General features: G+C 40.2%; 2 protein-coding genes across 3 annotated transcripts in view; both read left to right on the top strand.

Moving 5' to 3' along the window:
• Positions 1–377: 377 nt before the first annotated feature.
• LOC146689435 (uncharacterized) lies at positions 378–7530 on the top strand. Of its 2 annotated transcripts, none has more exons than XM_085436233.1 (7): positions 378–517; positions 2299–2731; positions 4120–4236; positions 5222–5283; positions 5633–5794; positions 6544–6657; positions 6747–7530. In XM_085436233.1, exons 2-7 carry the CDS (start codon positions 2308–2310, stop codon positions 6780–6782), a joined length of 915 nt encoding a protein of 304 aa, XP_085292359.1. In that variant the 5' UTR covers positions 378–517; positions 2299–2307; the 3' UTR covers positions 6783–7530. The 2 variants fall into 2 exon arrangements, with proteins under 2 accessions (XP_085292359.1, XP_085292360.1); XM_085436234.1 differs by lacking the exon at positions 378–517 and adding an exon at positions 553–1405.
• A 1180-nt stretch (positions 7531–8710) lies between these two features.
• Positions 8711–15504, top strand: part of rassf3 (Ras association domain family member 3) — a 78620-nt gene continuing 71826 nt past the window's right edge. The window contains exon 1 of the mRNA XM_085436232.1: positions 8711–9262. Within this exon, the coding sequence (XP_085292358.1) occupies positions 8761–9262 (502 nt within the window). The 5' untranslated portion in view covers positions 8711–8760. The remainder of the gene's footprint in view (positions 9263–15504) is intronic.

The following is a 15504-nucleotide window of genomic DNA, read 5'->3' as shown; positions in this document are numbered from 1 at the left end:
AACAAATACAAGAGAACACAGGCAGCGTCGAACACAGGGTTGCTGAGTCATAATACCTACGAAGCACGTCGTCTTATTTATTCCATATAATTGATTATCTTTGATCAACTGTGCTAACTACTGCCTGTTTGCGGAAATCACCGTTTTCTGACATTTACAGACCACTTCTGTCTGTGCGAGAGAAAATCAGGTAAGAATATACCCTAACCACATGCATTTAAAAATGTTTATTTGTGTATTTTTTATGTAATTACTTGTAATCGAAAATTACGCCCCGCTGGAAAATAAATTAATTCCCCCTCCAAAAAGGTCTTACGAGATATGTAATCCGAAGAAAAGTTTGTTCGGTTTGTCTCGTCGTAGCTGGAGCTACGTCATAGCACGTCAGCACGTGACAAAGTCGCCATACTTAAACAGGCTCGTGGACTCCGACCGGCGCATAGTGCACTCAGTGACTATACGAGTTGGTGTGGCAAGTGTTTTTCCTTCGTTTAGCGTCTGTTTGACCGCTCGGACCGTAAGTATATCTGTTTTTGTGTATTCTAGAACTACTTGAAGTATTTAAAAGTGCTTCCGTGTAGCTGACAGGTCGTTTTTACTCACATAAAGTACACATTAAGTTTAACTTTCTAACTCTTCTTCTTCTTTTTATCGTGTTGTTAAACTCAGGGGCAGTCTCGGTTGGGTTGTTGTTGTCTAACATTTACAGCCACTTAAGCTCAGTCAAACAATGGCGGCTCGAGTTTACAGCTACTTTTACACAGCTTCACCGGCTAAAGTTTCAAAGTCAAAAGATATACAATAAAGTTTTTCTTTCATGGCTAACGTAGAGTAGCTAGCTAGCTAGGTCGTCTTTACACGGATTTATGACGGCTTTGACCCAGAGAAACACGGCGCATCACGGTTAGTTGTGGCTTCAGGAGTTCCCGGTGTATTTCATTGAGTTTGGTGAAACTATCAGCTGTTTGCCGAGACACGCCTCGACAAAGTCCTGAAGTCAAGAGGAGGAGCCACACAACCACACTTTAACATTAAGCTGACTTTAATTACAGGAATATTACAGATGTTCACAGTTTGGACATGAGGATTTAACAGGTACCAGTTAGACTACATTTAAACACGTCAGGGTGATTTATCCAGTCAAGTGTGTCAGTGTTCTCATTTTAAAATTTAAACCTTTTTTATTGTATATTTTTGTAGTCAGATGTATTTTTTTATGTTTAACTAAAGCTAAAAACTAAACTATGAGTTAAAGTCGTTTTTAGCAACTAAAGTAGAAATACTTTTTTAGGTCATGGTTCAGTTTGGTCAAATTGCCGGATGACTCTTTGGCGTGTATTATTTATTTATTTATTTCAGAGTGCGGATGACGACTGAGTCACCTGTCTTCACAAAGTGAAACCAGGTGTTTGTCTATTTTAAATTGTAATATCTAATCTAAACTTCTTAAATTCTTCCCCTGACAAAGACCCTTCATGTTATAATACTTACTGAAACAATCGAGTCAGAATTCGTTTATTTAAATATATTTTATAAACTAACAAAAACGAAACTGAAACGAAACTTTTCTTATCCAAATCTAAACTGAAAGCTCTGGAGACTGACTCAAATCAGCTAAGCTAAAAACAGAAACTGGAAATAGGCAAGATTAAAACTTTTTAGACTAAACTACAGCAACCTTAATTGGAGAGATTAATCACTGAGGATGTAAATTTGACCACATCTGACATTTTAAAATATGAAATTGATGCAAGTGAACAAAGAAAGTATGATTAAAGGATTCGGGGTTTATTTTAGTCGAGCACAAAATATATTTTTGTTCATTAAATGGATGAAAGTAACAGGAAAATGAACAGATTTCAGTTTAATCTGTGTTACACAGTCATTACCTTAAATATTAAAGACACTTCATGTGCCAGAAACACTGAGCACACTTATTAATTATACAGCCGGCAGGTTGTACAAAATAACACGAACAAGCGGAGTCATGCATTTGTCACAAATAACATGATGTATGCTTAAAGGAAGAATTTTCCTTGCTCAAAATGGGATGTGATTTCTCAGGAAAGCATCATTGTCTTGCTAATACTTGAGACAAGTCTTTGTTGCCTCACTTAAAAGAAACCAGTGCATTTTCTTTCATTTCTGCCTTTAGACAGTAAAACCATGCTTAGAAAATAGTTCAGATATCTCTTTAGCTATTTGGGTAATTTTTCCAGGAAACCCCCACTTCCATGAAGAAAACTACCTCTCACATGATGGCTGGGTCTCAGTTTGACTCTTCTTTTTTCGTAACAGTAAGCCAAGATGACAAACGGACACATCGAAATCTACGACCCCATTCCCCGCCCTGCTGGCCGCTCCACTGGTACATACCACGACCCCGAGTCTACCCCAAACGTGGCGAACATGGAGGACACAGTGGAGTTCAGAGTCCTAATGGCCTACGTGACGAGGAGACGACCAAACACACAGAGGAGCCCGGTCAGGGAAAGTGGTGGGGATGACTCAGATGGACATGTCAAAACTCCACTAAAGACACCAACACAGACTGAGAACAAGCTCACAGAAAAGAAAAACAGAAAGAAGGGGAGGAGATTGAAACGCATGTTGAGCATTTTCAGCTGCACCAGGCCTCAGACGAAGAATGAAGAAGACGAGGAGGAGGAGCAGCAGCAGAAACCAATGGAGCCTGCTGATGAAGTCTCATTCAGATGTTTCCCTGCTACAGGTGAGGAGAATAAAGGTGTAGCCTTAGATAACACGACAATTAGCCTCGCTGATTAATGTGCACCATAGTTTTGTTTATAAAAATATTAGTTCACTATCATAACATGCAAATAAAATCATTCACTGTGAAACTGATGCCTGAAATACACTAGAAGACTGACATCCGGCACTGTCTCACCGATAAAGACTCCAGGTTACACGTTTTAGTCTTAAATCAGCAGAGTGATAAAAACCCGAGGTAATCTTAAACATGTTGGATTTTTATTGAAACAGTAAGGCAGGAAAAGTACCAGCTCCAACTGGAACTTAATCATTGACAACTTTATCAACACTGTCATGATTTTTATTGTAGTGAGGGGCATTGACATTGGTGTAAGGTTCACAGGAAAAATCTGACAACGTTATAAGTTTTTATGGAAACTGGAAGAAAGTTTTTGTGCTGTAGAGGCGGGTAAAATGAAGAAGATCCTCTTGTTTTGTTTAGAAATGGGTGAAAGTCAATACCAGGTCGAAGATGTCACACTAAGAGTCCTAAACTCTCAAAAAGTGTTTTTATAAGTGCGAGAGGACAAAAACACCAGAAAATATTTACTTGTTGCAGAACTTTTTGTCTTAAAAAATGTCTGAGTCGACTGTCAACAGCATGCCATAAAAATATTACAAAGGTAAATTTGTGGACCTCAGCCCTTTTTATTTCTTTTTAGTGCGACGGGTGAACATCCTGCTGGTTTCACGCTTAAACTGGTTTGAGTCCAGTTTGAATTCTGCAAAGTCAGGTGACCTGAAGACAGGTTTTAGTTTCTCATAAACGCTCATAATTACAGATAAGACCAACTCGAGGTTCTCGAAATGTAAAAGCATGGACGACCAGAAAGTGAAACTATGCTAAGTGTATGCAAAGTGCTGCCCAATACTTTAATGCTCTACTTTATTTCAGTTCAACTTGCTTTTTTTGTTTTTGATAGACAGATTTTTCTGCCGGAGCCAAAAAGTTAGACAGAGCTTATGAAATAATTTTAACATGTTTTTGTTAGTCAGGTTTTCTTGTGGCAAAGCAATGAACAAAATCAGTTTATGAATGGGACATTTTAACCCCAGTAAATGTGCTTGTATATTCCACCCAGTTAAATAAGGTCAGTCAACTATTTGAGTCATCGCAGTTCCCTAAAAGGTTTTGAGCTTCTTTGTAAAGTCACTGGGATATGCCAGAAAACATTTGAGGACCACTGGGCTGAATCACTCACTTAACCATAAGACTTATTGGTTTCTTGCGTTTTTCCTGTTTCACAAGCGTATACAGGCGTATATTTTACCCGGCCGATCAGCCACCGCTTACTGTGACACTGTCCTTTTAGGGTCTGATTTGATATGTTTGTTCCATTTTTCCAGATGAGCCTGAAAAGGAGGAGGACGAGAAGGCGAGTGAGGTAGCGAGCAGACTGATGGCGCTTGCTGATGAAATCCAATTAATTCCTCCAAATATAGAGTCGGATTGCCCAGAAAATGGTGAGTTTCTTCTTTTAAGATTCATTTGTATCTCTTAAAAGGATTAAAACTAACCTGATGAGTGACACAGAATACACATGTGAACGCTCTCACAGGAAAAACCAAAGAATTACCCAGGAATAGTAAAACATTTGAGGCGGTGCCTGTTAGAGAGCCAACAGAAACATGGTATGCAGCCTTAGGAGAAGGAAGTTAAATTCTTCTGTGAACTCGGTCAAGACGGGCAGCGCTAACCCAGCAGGTTCTCTGGTAACAGAACAAACAGGAGTTCCTGGAGGAAACAAATCAAGCACAGGGGGAACATGCAGCACAAAACAAAAGGGCCCCGTCTGGGTTCAGATGGCTGACTGCTGGGTCACTTTATGCATCTAGGGCAGATCAGATGTTCCCTGAGTAATGCATGTGTAGTGTTTGCACATCACATTGTAGTTTGCCCAGTTTAGCTGAAGTTAAGTCAATATTTGGGTAATTGGATGACTTAAAGATGGTGTTTTAATAAGGCGTCCATTTCCACCTTAATTTGGTAGAAAAGTAAAATCTGAAAAGCGTTTTCTAGCTTGTAGAAACTGATTACCCACTGAGAACAATCGGTTCTAAATGAATGCTGTAATAGTTTAGTTTAAGATCCCCAACAGCAGCAGATTCTCCAGGTTCAGTAAAAAAAAAAATGTGCCCACCAGTAATACCCCTTCATGTTTTCATAGCCGAGACGCCACCAAACAAGTTTTACTAGTTTTACACGACAGACATTTATAGAAGGCACTGCGAAGTTCTGGGTCTAGATTCAGCGTTGTTTACATGCCCAACACATTTTTTTTCCGTCTTTGTAATCATGGCAGCTGAAGTTGGTGCCTTATTAAAGCAATCAGCAATTGCAATATGTTTTTTCATATATATATACATAAAAGTGTGCGCCTTTAATCCCTTAAATGTTGTCTGTCTTGTGTTGTTGCTGCTGATAATCGGGTCTTCTGTTCCTTTTTAGATGAGGTGGAGAAGATAATTGGTCTGCTGCTGAGAGAAACTGGAGACAAATATGACGGCAAGGTACAAAAACAACTTTGATCTGATGTGAAAAACAACAGAATATCTTCCTTTAGGAAGTAGTTTACCACCAGTTTGTGTCATGTGATCGCGCTTCTGCTGAGTGGTTTTGGTTTTTCACGCATCCTCACGTGCAGGTCACAGATATTTCCGTTATTTGTGAACATATAATTAAAAAAATTATATGTTCACATTCCTCCAAATCAGAAACTTCATTATTACTTAGTTGGTGTTTTGTTTGTTTTTTCATCTTTAGTGACTGAACTTTATTTGTTTTTTGTTTTGTGTGTGTGTGTGTGTGTGTGTGTGTGTGTGTGTGTGTGTGTGTGTGTGTGTGTGTGCGCCTTGTCAGGTGTTGAAAGATGCCAACATAGCAGCAGAGCTCTTCTGGAATTACGATTTCTTTAAGAAGTTAATAAACACCTTCCTGATACGAGTGGGCCTCAGGAGCCCCTCGCCCAACTCTCCAGGGCCGCAGGCGTCTCAAAAAACCCAGATGGCTGTGATGTGTGAGGTAAGAGCGGCTTAAGCTATCAGTGAAACTATGAATCTTAGTGAGACTAACGCTGGAGGAGTTACCAGAGTAGGAAACTCTAAGGGGCCTTTATGCTTTCCATGTCGCTGGTGTGACGAGGCGGCTGGACATGCACGTCTTGATTTGGCCACCGCAGCTGGGTTAAAGGTGCAAGTGTATGATCCTGTCAGTTTTTACTGCCATTTTAATGACATTGCAGTACAGATGCTCAGGTATGCAGATATATAGAGGGAGATGTTGAACTGTTCGAAGACTTCTCCTATATCAGCACTTACGTGGAGATATTGTCTCCACAGCAGCTTCCTGTGCCTTAACGGCGGGCATAAATAAGAGTGGCTGTGAGCTGCAGGAGCTGTGGTCAGGTAGCACAAATTGCTGTAGTTTCAATAACAATCACATATCGTTTATCGGTATCCTTGACTACGAACAAGTGATATACGCCCTGAAAAATCAACAGGTCAGTTCCTAGTTAGCAGTAAGTAAACCTAGGAGCAAGAAGACTATTCACTTATAAATCAGGTTCACTCCAGGATAAAAACAGTTTAAAACCCCCCCAAAAACAAACAAACAAAAAAAAACTTGAAATGAGTCTGTGTATACTCGGGCAGGTGTGGCAGTGTGAGGGACACCTGTTTGCTGAGTTTTGGGAGTCATGTGCAGGTCTGCTGACTCATTTTCACATGACTGTCTTGGCTAACCTCTGAAGACATCTGTTTTTCTTGTTTCAGGTCACCACTCGTCTGTCAGCTGTGGAAACGTTGCCCACAAACCGCCTGCTGAACCATGGCGCTCAATACATACAGAATAACTTTTCATCCTGGGTGCAGGACCAAGGAGGATATGTACGTTTAAAACAAAAGCCTTCTTAATTAAACCATTAGCTTGACCTGTTGAAGTTTTAAAAACACTCAAGTATCTGCTTATTTTGCAGGATGCAGCGTTTGATGAGACTGAGGAAGTCGACTGAAAGCAGAAGGGACGTGGTTTACAAGCTCCACAGCTCCCCCTGTTGGCCAAAACCTGCACGGACTGTAGCTTCAGGAGCTACTAACATTAACAATGAACTCTAACAGCACAACAGGACATCTTGGAACTGTACAGAGAATAAAAATGAGTTTACAGACTGCAAAACATCAGAGCCAATTTCTCACAGATCATGTAATAGTTCTTATATTTAAGTTTCAGTGAGATTTAAATAAGATATTTCTTGTTTTTTTTACATGTCTTAAATTTTGTATAAATGCATTACATGTTTTGCAAACTTATGCACTGATTTTTTTCTTTTCTTTTTTTTTTTTTTTTCTTGTGATCTGATGGACCATCACATTGAATTAAAAAAGTTGAATAATGAAGCACTTGCACTTTTCCCTTTTAAAAAAAAAAAAAAAAAAAAAAAAAACCCCAAAAAAGCCCCCAAACAAATTGAACAGCAGTGACAAAGCATTCATGTGTTTCTAATGTTGTTTACTATTGTTTCTAATATTTGCACACAAAAAAAGAACTCAGGAGGAGACACGGATCCCTGTGGCGTTTTCGTATGGAAGTAAATATCTGTTAAACATGTGAAGAAAGGCCCCTGCTTATCCGGGGGAAAAGCAGCAGCCAAAGAAAGTTTGTTTCTGTGCCCTGTAACAGATTTTCAGTATGTAAAGGGAATATGACTATGGAGGGGGGGGAAAAAAGCTCAGGTTAATTAAAAGCAGTCTTTGTTTGTATTAAGTGCTTCCTGGTCACTTTAATGTGCATATTTATAGTTCACCAAAACCCAAATGACCATAAATTTAAAAAAGCCTTTTATTAATATTCATGTCAAAAGCCATGACCTCAAAATAAAAAGGCATATCAAGATTTCTACTTCTCAAATATGAGATAAGGAACTTGAAACAGGCTTGTGGACAGTCGAAGCAAGCTTCCATAAATTGGACGCTTTACTAAAGTCTGGCTTTTGCTCACTGGGTGTGAAGAAAAAAAAATTAAACTACTACAAAGAAATTCAGTTAAAAGTGTCCTTGGGCAAGACACTTCACCTACCGCCTACTGGTGTTGGCCAGAAGGGCCGATGGCGCGATATGGCAGCCTCGCTTCTGTCAGTCTGCCCCAGGGCAGCTAGTTTTAATAAAGCTTAGCAAAAAAATTGCTAAAGAAAGAAAACATGTTTGCAGTTCAAGAGTTACATGCACAAGTTGTGTGATTATTTTTTTAAAGCTAGAATATATGAAAATGTTATGGTTGTTGGGATTCAGCCACTCAGTGTGTAGTAAAGAAGTCCAGGACATGTTTTATGTATTCAGTTAAACAAAAAACAAAATCCAGATGTCTGGCCTTTGATATGACCCTATCTTACCAATGTTCCGCTGCCAATAAACATTTTCTTTGTCCTCTACCTGCGGACACCTGATCTTTGTTCACTGAGTGGAATGGCACCATCCTGTGGTCAAAAGAGGGACTACAGAGTGATGCAGCAGCAGTTTGACACACATTATATTGATTTGTTTATATTTCCCCCGATTTTAAATGGTTACGCTCAGAGTACTTGCAGACATATTTGGTTTGCATTGTGGAGAAAATTATCTGACAGAGGAGGCAACAGGCAGTTCAAAAACAAGTTTTATCAGGTACGAATTAAAGGGCCAACCGGAGAAACTGGATAAGTTGTTTAGGTCTTGCTTGGGAGGGAGATGTGTGATGATAACGAGAAAGAAAGCTTAAATTTGCACGTCTGTAAACGAAGTCTGGGACGCAGTCCTTCCTGGAGCGCCTGTGTTTCATGTCTCCCAGTGAAATGAGATCCAACCCGTTCTCCAGCACACCTCCGACCGCCTCAACCTGCTCTCCGACTGCGAGCACGTTATCGACGGTGTCATCGTCAGACATAACAAGACATCACCTGTGTGACTCTGGCGAATACACTTCCACGCAGCGGCGGACTATGAAAAGTGTGCGTAATGATTAAACATCACGCTCGGAAATACGCCCCCCCGCGCTCATCGGTCACAGATGACTGTCCGCTGGCCCTGCAGGCTGTCCATGTCAGCAAACACCACGACACGCTGAACGAGGGAACGTGGCCGCAGACGGGCGCCAAGATGCGGATCTCCAAGGCCAACAAGGGCGCGGCGGTGGTGAGGGCTGTCCGGCGGCAGGCGTCTCCTCAGCCGTCCAGTCTGGAGAGGATGTGGAGCGACAGAAAGCTGTCGAACTGTGGACCTGAGGGGAGAGACGGGGCAGAAGCTTCTGGGAACGGGATGGAGGGACACGAAGGGGGGCCACCCCGTGGGAGGAAGAAGGCATCCAAACCACATGTGAAGACCATTTTCTCCCCCGAGGACAAGGACCCCAGGGTGAAGGAGGAGACCGGAGAGGGACACGCCTTCGAACCCGGAGGGGAGAGCAACTGGTGTGATTTGTGCTTCGAGTACATCTTCGAGAATGGTCTCACCTGTGCAGGTGAGGGTGCATGTGATTAAGTCAGGGGTGTGGGGGAGCCCACAAGATAAGGGGTCTAAATAGAAGGTGGAGGAATCCCAGAAGATATGGAGATTTTAATCTAAGCGGCTTGAAGCATTTAATGCAAAAGATCTCCCAAATATCCAGTTATTTCCTTTTGCTGAGCTTCACACAAACTCCACCACAAGTCTATGATCCATCTACATATGCTTTGGGAAATACTGTCAGTTATTTTGCTGACCAAAGAGGTAAAACAGTTGCAACAGTCCTACATGATATTTATGTGGATAAATGAAAGAAACATGCAGGTTTTCAGCACTATAGGTACAAGTTTGCCGTTTTGGGGTTGGGTTATTTTTTGGCTTGTGTTTTGGATTTTTTTTTTTTTTTTTTTTAGAGAACAATGAACCAGTTGTTCATCAGGTCTTTTAGGGAAGTTTAACTGATTTGAATGAACAGGTACACTCTATCAGTGACATCAGCATTTTCAGGTAGCGCCATCTGATATGTAGTAATCGCTCCTTGTTTCTGTGCTGGTGATGACTTAAATAGGCAGGGCTACGAAAGAAGCCCAGCGCTGGAATGCATGTTGGCATCCAGAAGGACCGGTTCAGGTGTAAATGAAAACTGGGTGACTCCTCAAGGGCAAACTCTGGACCTCCCTGTGTGTCCACTTCTGTCGAGCAAACAATAGAAATAGGAACCTTAGAAACAATTTCTTCTTCCCTAATGTGTAGAGCTCCAAACATGGTTGCAGTAGTATTTGTTTTTCGATGGAAATTAGATGGAAGTTTTGAATATTTGAATATCTGCTTCAAATACATTAACCCTTTGTACTGCATAACTACATAATCGTCCTTGTAGAAATTCCTAACTTATTTTATAAAATGATAAAACGTGTCATGACTAAGATTTTCTGTCAGATCTTCAGTTTCTGTTTCAACCTCAGTTGTGTTGTGGAATTCAAACAATGCTCAGTTGTTATGAAGGAATAAGGTATCTCCCCTACATTATAACACTACCAACAGCTCGAACTAAAAGGCAGGATCCATGCTTTCATGTTGTTTACAGCAAATCCTGACTATAACATCTGAATGCCGCAACAGAAATCGGGCCCATCAGAAGGATTTTTCCACTCTGATGTTGTGCAATTTTGGTGATTTTGTGTTAGTTGTAGCTTCAGTTTCCTTTCCTGAAGTGGCACCCTGTGTGGTCTTCTGCTGCTGTAGCTCATCTGCTTCAAAGTTTCAGACTTTGTGATAAGTGGTTAGGCTATTTCAGTTACTCTTACCTTCCTATCAGCTCAAAGTAGTCAAGCCAGTTACCCTCTGATCTCTGAGATCAACAAGGCATTTTTGCCCAGAGAACTGCTGTTCACTGGATTTTATCTTTTTCAGACATTTTCTGTTTGAACTCTATTTCAACAGCTTCTCAAATACTCAGTCCAGCCCGTTTGGCACCAACAGACACGACATCTTCAAAGTCACTTAAATCATCTTTCTTCTCCTTTCTAAAGCCTGGTTTGAGCATCAGCAGGTAGCAGTTGCCTTAGTGCATTGTGTTGCTACTATGTGATTGGCCGATTAGATAGCTGATTAAAGAGAAGCTGAACAGGTGAACTAATAACCCTTTCAGGAGTTTGAGACTCAAATGGTTCTGATTTTTTGAAAGGTTTCCAATTTTAAACCACAATTCACCTTGTTCTCACTGTACTCATTTACTTCATCTTATAAGGATGGATCAATTTAAATGTGAAGATATTTGAAATATACTCATTTGCCCATCTATATATGTATCAATGTTAGAGACAGAAAAAAGTTTAGTCAAATAAACACTTTTTATTTTATAAAATATACCATCCTCAATTGCGTATCATCATTCTTTTCACATGTTTCCTCTCCTATAGTAGACTGGCTAGATATTAGCTAAAGTATGCTAATGTTAGCTAGGATTAACAAATTCAAGATCTATTTATCCCGGTTAGCTGAAAACGTCTCACGTAGAAAACCTTTAATATCCAACATTTTCCGTTTTATTCCTTCATGCACTATGTTTTCAATTTTTCTTCTACTTAATGCTAGAAAAAATATTATCAAAGAAGGACATTAGCTAGCTTTAGCTATAAAACTATTGACCTGCTAATTCTGATTAGCTAAAAATACTCACTCAGATTTTATTAAGAAAATATGTGCTACTTTAAATAGTAGCATTCATAACTTTGGGACAGCCACAAACAATTCTGATAAGCAAATAAAACAATAAATAAAATAAAACAACTAAATATGAAAAGAAAAGAAAACATTATATTTGATTTGTTAGCTTCATAAAATTGAAGTTGGTGTTAAAACACTAACTGCAGCAATAAATACGCTTTGCAAATCTCCAAAACTCCCTCAATAGGCCTGATTTTGATATCAATATGCATTTAATCTTCTGTAATATTATACTTAAACCACATATTGTACTGCATAAAAATCTGAGAAACCCAACAGATACAACACAAACTGTTTTACTACTCTATCTCTCTCCCTTTAGCTATTTAACTTCATTAGCCTACATTTAATGGATAATGAGTTTGCAATGTGCACTATGGCTTCCTGTCACTTTAATCAGCCATGCTGATGGAGTTTGTGTTTGTGCCTATGGCTTTTCTCTATTAGCAGCCACTCACAGAGTCTGTTACAGACCCATGATTTCACCTAAATTTTAACAAAAAACCCAACCCCCCAACATTATTATGCCTTGCAGTTGTCCTGCAATCCTCTACAGAGCACTGTTAATATCCGTATCTGTCACTCGCTCACTTATTAACACACAGAAACAGTGACTTATAAGGCATCCAAGCCTTGCAAGAGCATGGTTCAGTTATTTCTTTCAAAGGTTAATTTTTCAGCTGAATGTTGAAATTAAAGTTTTCGCACAACACAGTGTTCGGTAAAAAGACTTAATGGAAATATTATAGCTTTTACTGGGGAATACATGCTCATGGTTTTGCCAGAGTAAATCAGCAACATAAGAGAGAACTGAAGATCATTGTGATGATAATGATTGCTGAAAGGTAATATAACAGGAATCACTGTTCGCATGTTTTCCATTACACCCATAACTGGTACCAATAGAGTAGGGTTGCCAACTCCCTGAAAAATAAATAAGGGACACCTCGTGGCCAGGGCCGGGCGACCCAGTTGTCTTCACCCTTCCCAGTGTGGTGAATTTTCTAGCTCTTTTTTTTGTGTGTGAAATTATTTTTTTAACCATTTGACTTGAATTTGATTTAAGTAGATGTTTATTCTTTGTGATATGAACACATGTGAAACAAATGATCATTTAGCCATTTATTTTTAGCTCAAAATGACAACATTAACACGATAAAACAGGTCTCCTTCTTAAACAGAAGCCTGTCATGCTTAACTTTTGAGAATATAAGTAAATCTTTCTTTAAAAGAACTCTGTCCTGCTTAACTTAAAATAATAGAAAACAATAGAAAGAAAAACATTCTTGTAACAGTGCACATTTAGTGCATTTAGTACAATTGGCTTCAGTTGAGGTATTATTTCAGCTTTTCTAATGCTAATCAGCTGCTCCTGTTTGTAAACCCGCTTGTTCCCATGATTACGCATCTTAACTCATCATCATTATTCATCTATGTATTACTTTTATGTATTAGTCATCTATTTGTAATCATCTATCCTTGCAGTTGTTTATTACACAAAATAAGTTATATTATCACACTTCTGGCCACATAGCGCTGATATTCACTGCACATGCCCATATTAACTTTTTCCAGCCAGGTGTTTTCCTTTTCCCATTCTTCCCTTTCTCTGAGGGGGAACAAACATTGCTGCTCTAACGCTGGGCTTACACTGTGCGGTTTTAGGCCCATTTTGAGCCGATTTTTGAGTGATCTTCATCGTGCGTCGTGTAGTATACGTGGGGTAACGAGAAGCGATTAACACCTCACGACCAGCTCCCGATCATCAATCGCTCGTGAGGGTCTCATCACAGCCGCTCACACTGCTCGCGCGCAAACACGTAAACGTTGGTGTAAAAGATGGAGCAGCACGGCTGTGCAGCGTGTGATCTGGACACAAGCGATGGAGGCACAACTTGTAGAACTTTTCAAAGCTCATCCGAGCCTTTTCGATGTGGCATCACAAAATTATCACGACCACAACAACCGTGAAAATAGTGGGATTTACACTGCTGCTCAATCACAGCTGCCTGATCAATGTTTTTCATTAGCAATTTAGCAAAGTTGATGGTGGTGGTGGTGGTGTGTCTGTGTGAGTGTAATGCTGGGCTTACACTGTGCGATTTTTGGCCCATTTTGAACCGATTTTTGAGTCGTGCGACCGATTTGGTGATCGGCCCGATTTTGGCCTTCATCGTGCGTCGTGTAGTATACGTGGGGTAACGAGACGCGATTAACACCTCACGACCAGCTCCCGATCATCAATCGCTTGGTCGTGAGGGTGTCACCGCAGTTTGTCACACTGCGCACGCGCAAACACAAATGTCAGCGAAAAAGACGGAGCAGCACGGCTGTGCAGCGTGTGATCTGGACACAAGCGATGGAGGCACAACTTGTAGAACTTTGGAAAGCTCATCCGAGCCATTTCGATGTGGCCTCACAAAATTATCACGACCAGTTTGTGCAGTTTGAGCAGGAGCTGAATAACGCGACTGAAAAAATCGCACAGTGTCTGCCCAGCTTTAGGTGTACTGTCGTCCGAGACTTGCACCGCAGTGTCGGCGTTTGTTTCCCTGTTGGCCATGCTTCTTGTTGTGGTCATCTGTTGTCTTCCGGTATTTTCTCCGTAAGCGACCTTTCCTCGACCAATGAGATGAGCGGTAATCTGAATTGTCATACTCGAATAGTTGGGTTGCGGTCACGTGGTTCTGATGACGTGCGGAGGCAGCGCGATTTTTGAGTGGAGGGCGGAAGTAAACATGGAGGACACTGTGGAGAGTCAGGAGAGCAGCTATTGTGCAACTTTAGACCCCGTTTCTCGGGAGAGATATAAACAGATAGTTAAAAAATATATCGGACGTGATCCGTATTCTTTGAAAATGTCCGAATACACCACAGAAGTAAAGGATTTGCCTACTATCGAGGCTGTGGATATCACCAACTACTTGGTCCTCCAGACTTCTTACTACACTAGGCAGCAAATGAAAGCTTTCAAGAGTCTGGAGGCGTACAATTTTTTTGTCAGCGGGTGGGTCCACAACCAGAGGCGGAGCCAGACATTTGAAACACCCGGGGCTTAGCCCTAAAGGGTAGTATGCATGTGGGATTTTTTTTTTTTGGGGGGGGTGGGGTTAGAAATGACTGAAAGATTAATAGGCTCTGTTTTGAGTTTTGTTCAAAAAAGAATGACTTCATATAGGGAAATATATATATCACACATGCAGGACACCTTAAACTAGTTTTTTAATTAAGCAGCAAGACAGAACGAAGTCGGGGCTGTATCAAGACACAGGGACTAAACCCCAATTCAACCAGACGCAGAACTGATCCAGAATTAAAACAGGACTACAACAGTTCAAAATCAGGACTACTGAGGACTTAACCAAGACAGAACCAGAATCAGAACTAGATGATAGTAGCACTAAAAATCATCATAGACCTGCACTACACTTATTTTTTTAAATCTACCAAAGTACAATATTTAGATTGAGAAAAGTTTATATAATTATTTTGGCCTTGTTGTGCAAACAAGCCTGCAGAACTTAATAAATATAGAATTTGAAAAATAGCAAACCTAAAAAGAAACACTAGGTATGAGATACATGAGGACCTATGATACGGTGATACTTTTGGCAAACGACCATTTGACTAACATGTGTGTCTCACCTGCTCTTGTTCATCTGTTCTGTCCTCATTCTGCTCTCTCTCTCTGTTCCTCTCTCTCTCTCTTTGTGCTGACAATCATAAAATATACAGTTGAAACCAGATATTTACAAACTCTTCAGATCAAAACAAACACTTTTTTAATTGTAACATCAAATCAGACTAAATGTTTATTTTTTTAGATTGATAAATATAAAAAACATATTTGTTAACTTTAAGAGTAAAGAGAGAAACTATCTGTATTTCTTAATTGCAAATGGCACCAAATTGTATTCAAACTGAGCCACACTTATGGAGCTCCACAGTTCTTTTCCTGGTGTTTTGGTTGACATCTCTTGATTTTCCCATTTCAAAGAAGAAGGCTCTGTGTTTTGCCTTATATGCATC

The sequence above is a fragment of the Copadichromis virginalis genome, linkage group LG17 (genome assembly GCF_057382275.1).
Source record: "Copadichromis virginalis isolate Kocher_CV1m ecotype Utaka linkage group LG17, C_Virginalis_male_GT1.1, whole genome shotgun sequence".
Taxonomy (NCBI): Eukaryota; Metazoa; Chordata; class Actinopteri; order Cichliformes; family Cichlidae; genus Copadichromis; species Copadichromis virginalis.
Note: the sequence above shows the minus strand (reverse complement) of the source record. Positions and strands in the feature narration are given on the sequence as shown.